Below are 16,059 nucleotides of genomic sequence, written 5' to 3'. Positions count from 1 at the left end.
TGTGAATGATGACTACCGGGGGAAAATAGGTAATACATGTGAATGATGACTACCGGGGTGTGAGTTATTACATGTGAATGATGACTACCGGGGGAAAATAGGTAATACATGTGAATGATGACTACCGGGGGAAAATAGGTAATACATGTGAATGATGACTACCGGGGTGTCAGTTATTACATTTGTTTTGATTATTTGTGGAGAGTTAAACAGTACATGATTTTTTTAGTACTGTTTTTATAAATGTTGAATCATGTGAAATACATATATAATTTTAAGTACACTATTGTCACATAATATCAATATTTATTTAACAAATTAAACTTTTTATCAAGATTTCTTATCATTTTCATTATCTGTTTTGTTTTTGTCTTTTGTTTCTTTATCTTTTGTCTCGTCATCTTCTTGGACATATTTTCTAAATCTTTGTTGCAAGCTAGGAATTTTGTTGGTTCCCCCTAGCTGTTTACTCTTATCTATTACTATATCTGAATCACTATGAGTCGTTCCCCCTAGTTGTTTACCCTTTTCTATTACTATATCTGAATCACTATGAGTCGACACTACATTTCTTGGCATCGTAGAATTTATTAGAAATGTATCCTCATGATCATCTTCTCTAACTTTTATATCCATATCTTTTCTTGGTGGAATCAGAGCTGCAGCCACATACCGCCTTTCTAAATTCAGGAAATTGAATGTAGAACAAGCAATGTCCTGCAATAGATTTTTATAGAATAAAAAAAGATGACTGAGTAATAAATTGTTACAGTTTTTTTTAAAATCTAAACTTACACATATCAAAATTGCTTCACAATGAAATTCCATGAGATACAGATGTCTGCTCTTCATGACAGAATCCAAATGCTTTAGAGAATGTGCATCAAGAATCCATTTTTTCTATAAGGTGTGCACTTCTATTGTTTGCTCACATTGAAAGCCTAATCTGACCTAAAAGCAAAACAAAAAATTAAGAACAAGTCCTTTTAACAATTTTTTGTTCTTTGGTATCTCATGAAAGTACTTATTCAGGAGCTGGTGCTTGCTGTTACCAACCTTATCAGCACTAATAATCAATTTTTGTAGAGTGTTTCCTCATCATCTTCTATTTAAAGTCAGTTCTAATAGATTTAGTCATTCAAAATCAGAGAATTCAACATTTAAAATGAACCAATAGCTTTTTTTCCAATTTCAACTACAAGGTTACTTAATGATAAAAAAAGACCTTTTAAGCTTTCAGTCATTACTTCTACAAAAGATATTCAATACTATGATAGTTTCCAAGAAAAGACAAATATCCTCTTTAACAGGAAATTTATAATCTATTTAAAGTTTACAATATCATCATTATTTAATCTACATACTTTACTTAATATGCTTATTGACAAATTTATTTCTAACTGGTCCAGAATAATTTTTTCTTAATTACAATGCTGCATTACAAACAATGGTAAAAAAACGAAAAGAAAAGCTCATACTGACCCCTCTTTTGGCCAGGTGGGCTTACAATGCAGATAAGAACTATCTTTAGCAATGTCAAAGAATAAAACACCTAAATAAAACTTCAAATAAAACAGTAATAATTTTGAAAATCTAAATAAGTCTAAATGAAGCAAACACTAAGATAAGTTGGAATTATGTATGCAGATTTTTCAAAATATGAAAGGGCAAAAATCTCATAAGTCATCAAATCTATTTATGAAATTACTTACAGTACCCTTCAAGAGGACCAACTCTCCCACACCCTACACCGAGGAAAATGTCGGAGCCACTCCGAAAAACTCCGATATTCCTCCCAAAATCAGGTAAATGTTTATTGTGATAACGAGCTCACTCTCTACACCGAGGAATTAATTGCCCTTATTCTACTTTGATCTCTACCGGCACACGACTGATAGGGTAATTGGATTACCTGACAGGTAAAGGTTGAAGTAATAAAGAATTATATTTCCAGTCTACTGTATCAGTTTAAGTGTCAAACAGGTGTATAATTTTAAATGTCTTCTATTCTTATTAAATTTAATTTGTGGTAATAAAAACTAAAGTCAAATTATTTTCGTATTTTTTGTTAGCCCATCTAAAATATCTTAACCTTAATGTACTTGCTTTTTAAAAAAAAAACGATTATAAAATATAGTGGAATATGTGAAAAACCAAATATTCTACTTCAAAGTTAGTCTTTATTTAAAAATTATATGTCTAAAAGTTTTGCATATGCAAGTAAAAAGGAAAATTTATTCACCATTCATTAGGCATAATAATAGCCCCGTAATAATTGTGTAAATCTACGGCCGTTTTTTTTTACGATTATCTAATTGCTGGAATGAATAAAAGATTTAAAAGCAAAATGTTGTTGTTAATTCTTTCAATTGTATTTAAGTTTAATAGAAAAATAAAAACTACTTAATTTTGACCTCGATGTCTTCACCAGTAAATCAATAGTTTATTTACGAAATGAACATACTTGTGTAAAAATAACCGGAAACTTTCGCTAAATTAATCTGAGCAGTTGAAAGAAAATTATAAAATTACGTGTCTGAAAGTTTTGTATCTTTGTATAATATTTATTTTCGCACAATGAATGTAAATTTGTGTATTTTAAACAAAAGATTTTAAAAACAATTATTTGCCGTGAGAAGACAATTCCACGATACACATCTCAGTTATCAACAGTTTGGGTTGAACTTGAACTTGACTTACTTAACAATGTTAAATGCTAAAAATAGTTAACATCAATTTTATCCAAGCACGAGATTTTTAAAGGGCGGGAAAAAATATCGCGTACTAGTAAACTCAGGTGACCTTTCTAGACGACCGTGGGAAAGTCCATTCAAGGTTTCTAAAGTTGCAGAACGACATTTTTGTGCAATCGTATTGAGGCTCCAGAAGGTCCTTTTACAATTGATTAATCGGAAAAATATAATTCTTATCCGAATAAACGAGAACACATCTTTAACTATTTGAATGTTAATGTTTTATCTTTCAAAAAGGGAAGTAGCCTGGACATTAGTTATATGTCCATGGTCAATAATATAAATTACGGTTGATGAAATATTGAAATTATGATGGAAATTGTCCGGGTGAATAATTGTATTCAAATGACAATAATACGATAAAGAACTGCCAATTGTAGGCGTTTGGGAAATTTTGAAAATAGAATGATGACTGATTTAACTGGAATAGAATATTATGATGGGCAATTTTGAGGTTTGATATTAATTAAAGGATTAGTGACCTATCGGATAGCGATAAGCGGATTACTTATCATCACAACTTTTAACATCTTTTGTAAACGTTTACTGATTGAGCGTCATAAACTTGTCAAACGCATGAAGACCGGTAGAATTATAATACTTTAAAGTGAAAATATTTTTACACTTTCCAAATTTAAATGACGAAATTGATATAAATACTTTCGTCAATTTGAAACGCGTTCTGTAAAATGCGAAAATGACGAGCGCTATCAATATAACTTGAAGTTATTTCCTTTGTTCAACAGACTTGTCATTTTACAGTTTTTGTTAGTAATTTAAATTATTCTAGTCTGTATAAATGTACCGAGGTTGTGAAACATAATATTTCACATGGCGCATTTAATTAAGTTTACTTGATGATCCGATGAATCGTGTTACCGAAAAAACAACATGATTTTATTAGCCAGTTGATTTTTTAAATAATGAACAATTAATGCGCCGATATTGCTTATTGAATAAGTTATAAAAGATGCCAATTGTGGCAAAATCGTCCTTGTTGAAAGAACGCAATGTATGACCTGACGGGATTGTAATAGAAACACAAAATAACAAGTATTTTCTTCATACTTTTTCGTATGTACGTTTTATTTCAAAGATAATGTCAAAGGACAAAAACATATAAGATAATAATAATCTTATTCTAAATGATATTGTCACATCTTTATCTGTCAAAGAAAGGAAAACATTTTCAATTTTTAATACCGTGATTTTAAAGCACACCTGTGCAACCAAGATCGTTTAATGTTCATAGATAAATTATCTGGGTAATCCGATTATGTTGTCACGCGTCGTTAATTTTTAGTAATTCCGATGGCCAATAAACCCATTAACAGCCACGCGGTGTTGGGAGAGAATCTTTGGAGGATTTTAGGAGTGAAATCCGCGGTACTCGGTGTGATTCCGAGAAACACGGAAATCGGAAAAAAACGAAATCGAATCGATATTTTTGAAGGGTACTGTATACATTATAAAAGTTATAGTCAAGTAACTTTCATAGCTGATAAAATATGTGACATCATTGCTCAACAAAGAACCATACCACCAAAATGTGTACTTACCGTAGGTAATATTTCTACATTGATCTTCTTTGATTTAAGGAAAGTAAAGACACTGTTACTGACTTTGTTATCTCTGTCACCATAGCCTATTATCACTAAGTCTGAAAAACAAAAAAACATTTGATCATCTGTGAAGATAATGGTATCATTTTAAGTAAGATCATACAAAAATATTTATCAGAATTAAATACAATTTAGCTTTATTTGTATGTTTGATTTTGTTTGTTTGTTTAATTTAGTTTTTTTTTGTTGGGGGGGGGGGGGGGGGGGGGGCACTTAGATCCACTGAAACTATATATATGAATTACACTACATTATTTTAATTTTACAGTGTTTTAATACATATATTTGTCCTTACGAAACATAAGTATATTGAAACATAAAAGTATTATTATAGAGCTTATGGCATATATAGTTGGTTTTGTACATAAAATTGCTTTTACTAAATACTTGCACCAGAAGCTGAAACAAATGCATACATTTTGGACTTTAGGTTAAGCATTTGAGGACCTGGCATGGTGGCTGTATCTTAAAATACATTCCAGCTGCTATTTTCTAGCATAGTATTTATACAGGAAGCGTTCATTCTTTGTAGTTAAACTAACCTAACTTGGGAACAAGCAATGGAAACAATGCTAGAGATTCTTCATTAATATGTTCATGACTTCTGACCTAAAAAATATATATATTTCAAAGACATCATTTATATTCATCAAGTTTAATAGAATATTACATGTAAGTATTGTTGCCCTTAGTAGTAACATTGGAATCTTCTATATCATTTAAATTATGCATTCTGATTGTAACTTTTAAGTTTGTGAGTGTGAAGAGTTGTCTCATTGGCAATCATACCACATCGTCTTTATGATGATTAAGATCATATATTGCTTTTCTTCTGAATTTTTATACTCTTCAAAGTTATATGTTTATTGATTGAGAGTCACAAATTTTGGTCTCAAGCAAATCTTAAGAGAACCTTACACAAAATTGAATGTGTGCATTTTATTTCAGTGCCTTTTATAGCGGACTATGCGGTATGGGCTTTGCTCATTGTTGAAGGCTGTACGGTGACCTATAGTTGGTTAATTTCTGTGTCATTTGGTCTCTTGTGGAGAGTTGTCTCATTGGCAATAATACCACATTTTCTTTTTGATATTGACATTGATCTTTAAACATATAATTACTACAACAAGGTTTGTACCTCTTTAGCTGTGATACGTGTGATGAGCCTATTAATAGAAATATACTTACATTCCAATGTAAAACAGTCTTTGGAAAAAGTGCAATTGGACCCAATACTCTGGTTTCACTGCTCAATAAAAATCCCATTTGACTAAAAGCATGGACATATAAGTAGTTTGACTCATCTTCATGGGTTAAAAATTGCAACTCTGTTTTCATAAAATGTCCCTCAGTATTCAGATTTCTTACTGCGTTCCTGAAAATACAAAATTTAGTACATAAGAATGGCAAGATATATGTAGAACTTAACCAGAGGCCCTAAGTATCCACTATTACACACCTGTCAGGTATACTCTTTATGTGTCTGTCCCAAGTCAATGAGCTTGTAGAACTTAACCAGAGGCCTTAAGTATCCACTATTACACACCTGCCAGGTATACTCTTTATGTGCCTGTGTCAATGAGCTTGTGGTACATTAGTTCATGTCTCATATTTGTTTTTGGGATACTCTTGCTTTCAAGCAATCTGTAGACTTTTACCATTGACTCCATGCCCTCACGTCAACCATTTTATTCTAAACATTATGGAACATCTCAGATACTTAAGATTGTCTTGCTTTAAAAGGTAAAAATATACAAAAGGATTGAATCTAAACAACTTTTCTTTAATGTTCTTCTCATAATCTTCATTTTTTGATATTTCCCTGGACTTATATGCATGTTTTTAACAACACGAAAAATCAGAATTAAACAGTATTTATATTTAGCATGTTTAGTGATTTTATAAATTTAGAAACACATCAGAGGGAATTCCCCAGTTTTGATAAAATGTGAGAGTTCTCTGAATTCCGATAAATCTATTTTTGTCATATAGGAACTGAAGTGGAGTTTTTCTTATATGTCACCGATATAAAACTGATATTTGATATTGTACTTCCATAAAGAAATAGAGAACCATCTAGGTCGTTTTATTAACATTTAATATACGTCCTTGCCACAAATCACAAGTTTAGGGTTTGTTTAGGTAATTATGGGCATGCATATAGTTTTCTTGACTTCAAGGGGTATCAGGTTGAAAGGTTGCTCTGGATTCCCCACTCCATTATTAATTTGAAACTCATGAGATCCTTTCTATGTCTGTCTGCTATTGAGGGTTATTGTTGTTGCATAATTTTAAATCATATGCATCATTTGAATTAAAATAAATGTAGTCCACGACGTAAAGTGTAGCTAGAACACCCCTTCCCGAAATGAAGTCTTCCATATTATTGCTTTGAGTTGTCTCCCTTCTGTAAGTAACTTCCGTCAATTCCGAATCAAAATACGACGATACGTCGAGAAAAATTAACTGATTGCGTCGATAGAGGTCTTATTATATTAAAAGCAATTGCAATTTAAACAGAGGAATGTGTACCGAAAGGAGTCATGCCCACTGACCCAAAGTAAATTAAATATTTAAAGAATTAGAAATGGGGTTCCTCATAGAATTCACGTAGGAAAATAGGTGATGAGATACGAAGTAAAATACCTTCTCCCACTTTAGTGACTGCTGTGGAAAATAAGCTTTGAATTGGTAGTACAAAAACTAGAGGCTCTAAAGAGCCTGTGTCGCTCACCTTGGTCTATGTGACTATTAAACAAAGGAAGCAGATGGATTCATGACAAAATTGTATTTTGGTGATGGTGATGTGTTTGTACATCTTACTTTACTGAACATCCTTGCAGCTTACAATTATCTCTATCTATAATGAAGTTGGCCCAGTAGTTTCAGTGGAAAATGTTAGTAAAAATTTACAAATTTTATAAAAATTGTTGAAAATTGACTATAAAGGACAATAACTCCTTAGGGGGTCAATTGACCATTTCGGTCATGTTGACTTATTTGTAAATCTTACTTTGCTGAACATTATTGCTGTTTACAGTTTATTTCTATCTATAATAATTTTCAAGATAATAACCAAAAACAGTAAAATTTCCTTAAAATTACCAATTCAGGGGCAGGAACCCAACAACGGGTTGTCCGATTTATCTGAAAATTTCAGGGCAGATAGATCTTGACCTGATAAACAATTTATCCCCCTGTCAGATTTGCTCTAAAGGCTTTGGTTTTTGAGTTATAAGCCAAAAACTGCATTTTACCCCTATCTTCTATTTTTAGCCATGGCGGCCATCTTGGTTGGATGGCCGGGTCATCGGACACATTTTTTAAACTAGATACCCAAAAGATGATTGTAGATAAGTTTGGATTAATTTGGCCCAGTAGTTTCAGAGGAGAAGATTTTTGTAAAAGATTACTAAGATTTACGAAAAATGGTTAAAATTGACTATAAAGGGCAATAACTCCTATATGGGTCAACTGACCATTTCGGTCATGTTGACTTATTTGTAAATCTTACTTTGCTGAACATTATTGCTGTTTACAGTTTATTTCTATCTTTAATAATTTTCAAGATAATAACCAAAAACAGTAAAATTTCCTTAAAATTACCAATTCAGGGGCAGCAACCCAACAACAGGTTGTCAGATTCATCTGAAAATTTCAGGGTAGATAGATCTTGACCTGATAAACAATTTTCTAATAGTCAGATTTGCTCTTAATGCTTTGGTTTTTAAGTTATAAGCCAAAAACTGCATTTTACCCCTATGTTCTATTTTTAGCCATGGCGGCCATCTTGGTTGGTTGGCCGGGTCCCTGGACACATTTTTTAAACTAGATACCCCAAAGATAATTGTGGCCAAGTTTGGATAAATTTGGCCCAGTGGTTTCAGAGGAGAAAATTTTTGTAAAAGATTACTAATATTTACGAAAAATGGTTAAAAATTGACTATAAAGGGCAATAACTCCTATATGGGTCAACTGACCATTTCGGTCATGTTGACTTATTTGTAGATCTTACTTTGCTGAACATTATTGCTGTTTACAGTTTATCTCTATCTATAATAATATTCAAGATAATAACCATATAACGGCAAAATTTCCTTAAAATTGCCAATTCAGGGGCAGCAACCCAACAACTGGTTGTCCGATTCGTCTGAAAATTTTAGGGCAGATAGATCTTGACTTAATAAACAATTTAACCCCATGTCAGATTGCTCTAAATGCTTCGGTTTCAGAGTTATAAGCCAAAAACTGCATTTGACCCCTATGTTCTATTTTTAGCCATGGCGGCAATCTTGGTTGGTTGGCCGGGTAACCAAACACATTTTTTAAACTAGATACCGCAATGATGATTGTGGCCAAGTTTGGTTAAATTTGGCCCAGTAGTTTCAGAGGAGAAGATTTTTGTAAAAGTTAACGACGACGGACGACGGACGACGGACGCCGGACGACGCCGGACGCCAAGTGATGAGAAAAGCTCACTTGGCCCTTCGGGCCAGGTGAGCTGATAAAACACAATAATTACATTGTTCATACACTTGTATTGAGGACTAGCTATTTTTAAAGTTGAGTAACTACTTACCTTACGTAAATTACATTTTACATGACTTTGTGCAGTTGAATTATTTTTGAAAATAATACTAATACATGTATCAATGCAAACAATAGCAATCGTATCCCTCAGAGCAATCATGCTCTTTGATTACTAAATATGTTCAAGTATTAAATTAAACTCCGTTTGGTGAATCAACCCCTGTGTGAATCATTTCGATAGAGTCCCCGAAGTGGATACCTTGATATGTAGGGTTGTCAAATTATGCAAAAGAAGTATTATTTTAATGTTCAAGTATTGTTATAAATTAGGCCATTAGTTTTCATGTCTTATAGTCCTATAATGTATGGATTTTTCTCCTTTTTGAAGGCCATACAGTGACCTATTCTGTGGATTCAATAATTCCATGGATACCATTTTTTGTCAATTGAAAATTGAGAATGGATATGTAGAATGTGTCAAAAAGACAACAACCTGAACAAAGAGCAGAAAAAATCCAATTGCCATCAATTGTCTTCAACACAGCAAGAAAATCTCATACCAAGGGACGTGCTTCAGACTGGCCCTAAACATAAAATGTGTACTAGTTCAGTAATAATGAACGTTATAAGTAACTCGGAAAAATATAAATGAACTAAAATTGGAAATCATACAAGACTAACAAAGGCCACAGGCTCCTGACTTGGGACAGGCGCAATCCTCCCCTATTCCTCTAGCCATTGTAAAGAAAACAAACACACAGTAAAAACTTGAAGTACGAGTCTGATGTCAGAATGTAGGTAACATTTAACTAACAAACAACCTAAATATATATTTTGTGGATATTTGATTTCATGGTTTTGCCAAAGTCTGCATATAAGACTATAGAAAATTTGATATTAGTTGAACATATAAATTTGTGGTTCTGGATTACATAAATGTTGTTACAAGTGAACCACGAATAAAAAAAAATCCACAGTAATTGCTTAAGGAGAGAACTGACAGTCCTAGTCAACTATAGGAATCTTACAATAAGAAAGTTTTAAAAAACCTCAATGATGACAGGCAAGTGAACCATAAAATTGAGAAAGGAAATGGGGAATGTGTCAAAGCAACAACAACCCGACCATTGAGCAGACAACAGTATATTCCACTACTTAGACAACAAGCTACAGGGACAAACCCCCCGGCTAATTTTGAAGTTAATTTACTAATGTTGGCACTATTGCAAACTTTTTTTAATTATAGCTAATCTTGTAATGACCTACATTGTAGATGGACCATGCATGTATGTAGATCCCTCTATTTTCAGCACATTCCTTGAGAACTGCAAGGGTATAGTGGAATCCGTGTACACTCTGCGTGTGAAAGGGTAAAAATAACCCTTCTGGTGTACTGATATTTTTAGCACCCCAAGTGAGGATCGAACGCAGGACCTTCAACACAGTATTCATCTGTGTTAACCATACACCTTATCACTATTTAGTCAAATTCGGGAAAAACAGTCTTTTATACAACTTCCTGTTTGGATCAGGCGGCCAAAAATAGAGGTCATCAGTATTGAGCTGAGGTAGAAAAACTTAAGAACATGAAGAAAGCGATCATCAAGATCTTTGATAGAGAATGATCCACTTTTTCAAATTAAAATAAAAATACCATTATATGTAAATTGGTAAATTATACGTAAATTGAGGTATAATCCACCAATTCATTGGTGGTTATTCCTGTCCTGTTAGACCACGAACTAACATTATGTTTTTGGGAGCGTACCCGATACCTTTTTTTGTAGCTGACCTAGTCCAAATAATTATGACATCTTGAAAGGGTATTATATTTTTTTCTATGACACCTTACATCGACACAGGAAGGCGTCAAAGCAAAAATTTAAAATAGCCTTCCAAGACGTCATAATTATTTGAACTAGGAGCGGATACCTTTTATGTGAGCAGTTGACCGGTGACAAATAGAGAGACATGGCTATAAATCACAACTTACGAGAGACACTGATTACATCTTTTAAGTAATCCAAGCTTTAAAACATTATGTAGCATTTTTAATTCATCAAGATTCAATCACTTTGCCATCCAAAGATCCAAAGTCAATGAGTATACGGGGAATGTCAAGAAAGGGAACAGAAACGCGTTCGACTATGTATGTTCGACTATGTACGTATAGGCCTCCTTTTAGCAGGAGCACCACTATAGTTATTCTTTTATAGACTCAAACAACCAGGGATATTTCTATCTGGAGTTAAATTTTCACACACGATGACAACTGATAATTATGATGTATAAACTAAAAAGTAATAAAATATTGCCACTTATACAGTATTCATGATGAAAGAAGTTACCGTATCGCGGACAGTTTTAATACTGAAAAGAATGGCAAAAATTGCAAACGGGACCGATTTAAACTCATGAGTAGGAAATAAACTGACAACGCTTTGGCTTAAAAAAAAAACTCGAAACACAACATATAAAACTAAAGAATGAGCAACACAAACCCCACCGAAACTGGGACCGGGTGATATTCGGTGCTCTGGAAGGAAAGCAGATTCTGCTCCACTTGTGGCACCCGTTGTGTTTCTCGTTTAAATAAAATCTTTTTTGTCTGGGACTTTTAAACTTCCTCATAGTTTAATTATAGTCACACTTTGTATTAGCTCCCATTGGCGTAGCTTACGTTGGGGACAACCGAGGCAGTTGTTCTTTTATATTATCTTTTGTTATACAATGTTATACAGCTATTACAAAGTTAAAACCAGTAATAATTTTCTTCTGTCACAGTATGCTTTTCTACTGTAAATTTGTTAAGCCTTCATATCCTTTTATAAGAACTTCAACTAGATTAGGTCACTAAAACATTAATTGAAAAAAATGGTAAACGGCATTCAATTCAGTCAAAGCTATGTGAAACACGTTGGACAGCAAGAGTAGACACGTTGTATTCTTTAATAGCTAAATACAATTCTATTGCACAGTCACTTCAGGATATCCTAGATCAGTGAAAACAGTGCTTCCGATGCGAGAATTAAGACAAGTGTCCATTTGATAATTCTGAAAAGTAGCCAGTTCATTGTTGCTCTTGTTGTTACGCAAAACAAAATGAGCTTTACCTTTAACTCAGATTCTACTGACAACTGACTGTGATATCATTAAAGCATACCAAGATGCAAACATATGCAAACCCGTGATTAATGAACAGAGGAACGATACCGTATTCGACAGTATTTGAGAAAAGATGAACGTTTTGGCCACATGTGTTGATATCCGTGAATTAGAAAAATAAAAGAACAGCTAAGAGAATGATACAGCGCTTAACTGCAGGGGACGCTTCCGACACGTCCAGTAAGTACTTCAAAATAAATGTATTTTCCCCTTTTCATTTGTCATAGCGTTGCTCAACTGGAAGAGAGATATCCAGAGGACAATTATGCCATGTTTCTTGCATCTAAACTCATGTCTTTCAAGGTCCATACGTTGTCTTAAATTGAAACAGCAAAGATATATGAATGGCACCATCCAGATTTACCAGATGGGGGATACGTCTTACATGGAAAGTAATTAAGCGATGGCTGGCTTTCTATAATCACCTTCAAGAACCATCGCTTTCTGAATCGTTCATTCTAGCTGATCCAGACTACTACCATACTATAAAACAATATTTCATCTATTACTTACTATGCCAGTAGGTTGCGATCCGTGTGAACGATTCTTTTCTGCACTGAGAAGACTTAAACTATGGAATATAACAACAACGACCGATCATAGATCGAACGGATTGCAAATCCACAAGGGTAGAGATATTGACCGAGACATGTATTGGACAAGTTCGAAACTAGTGGTAATAGAAGAATTGGTGCTTTGCTAGCATTCATTATCTCTTACAAATAAAGAGAAAGGAAAAAGGTAACTTCGGAGCTTGACGTATTGTAAAAACATGTAGCTATTACTTGAGACGGTATATGTCGAGACGACCTCTTTATGACTTTTAATTGTTTTTTTGAATTGATGGTTTGCAGTATCAAAAGTATACCCATTTCCATCTCGTTAAGAATTTAAAAAACGGAACTAATAAATCTGTAGCATAACTTAGTGTTAGACATATTGATCATAAAATTGAGAATGGAAATGGGGAATGTGCCAAAGAGACAACAACCCGACCATAGAAAAAAACAACAGCAGAAGGTCACCAACAGGTCTTCAATGTAGCGAGAAATTCCCGCACCCGGAGGCGTCCTTCAGCTGGCCCCTAAACAAATATATACTAGTTCAGTGATAATGAACGCCATACTAATTTGATCATGAATGTATAAATAAAATAGATTATCAATTCAGAATATATCACATAATTAATTCAAATTAATTTATTCATATTAAACAAGTGTGGACACAGATCGGTGTGGAAAGTATGTTTGGATGTTTGACAGTGTTTTCTGACAAGAAGTGTTCTCTTGGTTTTCACCATAGGGTTCTATATTGAACTGAGGTGCATAGTGACAGCCAACCTGTAATGCGGGGTTCACACATTGCCGATTATTGCTCCCGTTTGAGATTAGACAGCGATACGACACGAAAAGTGAAAAAGTCGGATTAGTGTCCTCAATTATCTGGAATGTCCTATTATTGTCTGAACGCAGTCGTTTTAGTTCGTAACATATTCCTACTGGTCGGGAAGGGTCCGAATAATTCGGCAAAGCACCCCGACAGTTAGGTGTGTCCCGTAACATTCGGGGAAACTCAGCCGATTTTGTCTAGTCGGATTACAATCGTGCCTATGTCGTGACAGATTCTGCTGTATCGGATCGAATTCCTAACAATGTTCTGTGTATTCGGGAAGGTGTTCTGTGGAACGGGAATGATCTGGAGAAATTTGTCATTGCTGTTTTTCTGCCTATTGAGTCCAGATTGCATCCAGATCTTGTCGATTGCGAACCGTTTTTGTCGAAACCGTTCCGAAACAGTCCCGTTATTAATTCTTAATTCGTCAATGATACCCACGTCATAGTCCCGACAATTACAGAATACAATACGACTGAGACCAGACAAAGCCATTTGCAATGCGATAGAGCGGACCGTGATAGGATTACGTTCCGACAGTACCTGATCATCCCGAGTATGCCGACAGTTTTCGAACGGATAACTTCCGTCAGCGTCGGTTCACTGTCTTGTCACTATCTGATCTCTGTCGGATTACAGTCGGTAGAATCGGAACGCAGTCGTGACAGACTCGGTCGAATTTTACCTGGCGAAAGATACAAATCGGATTAGAAGTGGATTTAGAACGGGATTATCGGGATAAATTCGCTTGGAAACGGTTGAATATCGACGCTTCCTGAACAATATCTGTTTGTTGTCGTGATTTAATTAATTTTTTTACAAATTTTATTTTAAGTTTGAATTTCCATCCACGATTCATAGGATCTTGATCAGACTTTTAATAAATTTTAATCGGGAATGGTCCTGTCAAAGACGGCAGTAAAAATCGTGAATGTGTGACCCCAGCTTAACAAACAATGAAAATAGCATTTTTTTTTTTTTTTTAGTTTTTTTTTTTTTAGTTTTAATGTTCAAGACTGTCATGGAGGAGACACTGATTTAAATACCGGTAAGTGCCGACCGTTCATATATCAAATCTACATATTGACCAACATACTATCAGTGCTTCGTGTATATAATATGTACATTCCTGTGAATAAATGTTGTGCATGTGCAACATTATGGAGAATTTCCTTTCAACATTTTAAACTTTGAGATAACTTCTTTGTGAATACATTAACACTTTTAAAAATGACCCGTTAAGGGTCCCTAACTTTTACTGTATAACGTTTCCTCCTAGATTTTAAATTTATATGAATATGTAAATTTCAAAATTGTATTCCCCATATTATATTGATACTGTTTAAAATTAAAGTGTCCACTTCGATTTTAAATTCATAACTTTAAATAAGTTTTAAAATTGTGTGACGCATCTCTATACATATACACAACTGTACACGGTGTTCGACAGCTGGAAGGATATCTATGCGATAGAAGAAGAAGAAGGAAACACAGCTAGCTGAGTGTGCTATAATGCTGGAGAGATTTACGTAAAGAAGCAGAAGATTGCAAGGATTATCAAATGATTCTGTGAAACTTTGTTCAATAATTTTAATTAAGATAGCAACAAACACTCAAAATCAGAAGAGGACTACATTTAGTTGCATTTCTGTATGATAAGTAGTAAAAGATCAATCTGGAGATCTGAATTGATATATAATTGGGGACCTACAGAATAGAGTGTGAACTTACACGAGCACACGACGGGTTTCATATATGGAACAGGATCTGATGACCCGGAATTTGGTGGGCTTCGTATTGCTCAGTCTTTAGTATTCTATTGTGTTTTGTATACTGTTGTTTGTCTATTTCTTTTTTTCCATGGCGCTGTTAGTTTTTTTTACCTATATGCTTGAAAACCCGTGTTGCTAGTGTATAAGTGCACACCCGATGATAAATCTAATTCTGTAGGTCATATTTTGGGAAAAGAAGGATGGTATAGTTGAAACAATTGAAACATATCCGTCGCAATTTTGAAACAGACATTCAATAGAGGTCGACCAACTCTATATGCAGGCAATGCTAAAATGGTGCTATACATAGAAATAGAAACTTCACAATCGAGAGGCTGACATCGTCTGTTTTGTCGTAAATTGTTGTTCTCAACCGACCCTCATTAAAAATTTCTGGATGTGATTCAAGTTATGAGTCGGACACATTATGCAGCACGTAATAGAATAAAAAAGACGAACAAAAGAAGAGAACGAATAAGAATGTTCTTATGATAGATTATGACGATGTGACTCAAATCTAACCCAAATCACATTTTTGTCCTTTAATTAATTCGAAATCAGCTAGATTCCTTTTGAGTGTTTTGTTGACGATTCTGTTTTTCCTTTGTTTCTCTGAGTGTTTTAGCCAAAGCGTTTGTTTGTATAGTTTTTGACTGCTTCCTTTGTATCTACTTACTTAATTGAAAAATACAGTTTGAAGACCAATGATCCTTTCATGGTTCCCTGATTTACAAAATATGCAAAAGTAATCTGACTTTTTCTTCTTCTATTTTTGCATTTTTACTTTTTTTTGGTTTCCAAATAAACAGTGCTGAATACTTTAAA

At 33.9% G+C, this 16,059-nt stretch overlaps 1 protein-coding gene across 1 annotated transcript; it reads right to left on the bottom strand.

The window, feature by feature from the left end:
• Positions 1-292: 292 nt before the first annotated feature.
• Positions 293-11,047, bottom strand: LOC139517398 (uncharacterized). Its single transcript, XM_071308382.1, has 5 exons — positions 10,899-11,047; positions 5,564-5,750; positions 4,918-4,984; positions 4,313-4,413; positions 293-717 (listed from the first exon to the last, which is right to left on the bottom strand). The coding sequence occupies exons 1-5, from the start codon at positions 10,952-10,954 to the stop codon at positions 331-333; spliced, it is 798 nt and encodes a 265-aa protein (XP_071164483.1). The 5' UTR covers positions 10,955-11,047; the 3' UTR covers positions 293-330.
• Between the last annotated feature and the right edge of the window lie 5,012 nt (positions 11,048-16,059).

This window comes from Mytilus edulis, chromosome 3, assembly GCF_963676685.1.
Source record: "Mytilus edulis chromosome 3, xbMytEdul2.2, whole genome shotgun sequence".
Classification (NCBI taxonomy): domain Eukaryota; kingdom Metazoa; phylum Mollusca; class Bivalvia; order Mytilida; family Mytilidae; genus Mytilus; species Mytilus edulis.
This window is presented reverse-complemented; position numbering and strand designations above follow the sequence as displayed.

What these genes read in the sequence shown, in the direction of transcription:
- LOC139517398 (XM_071308382.1), bottom strand. Translation starts at nt 10,954, where the DNA reads ATGCTACATAATGTTTTAAAGCTTGGATTACTTAAAAGATGTAATCAG. An exon ending in AGATGTAATCAGTGTCTCTC is followed by an intron (nt 5,751 to 10,898) that starts GTAAGTTGTGAT and finishes TTGTATTTTCAG; the next exon opens with GAACGCAGTAAGAAATCTGA. An exon ending in ATGTAGAAATATTACCTACG is followed by an intron (nt 718 to 4,312) that starts GTAAGTACACAT and finishes AATCTATTGCAG; the next exon opens with GACATTGCTTGTTCTACATT.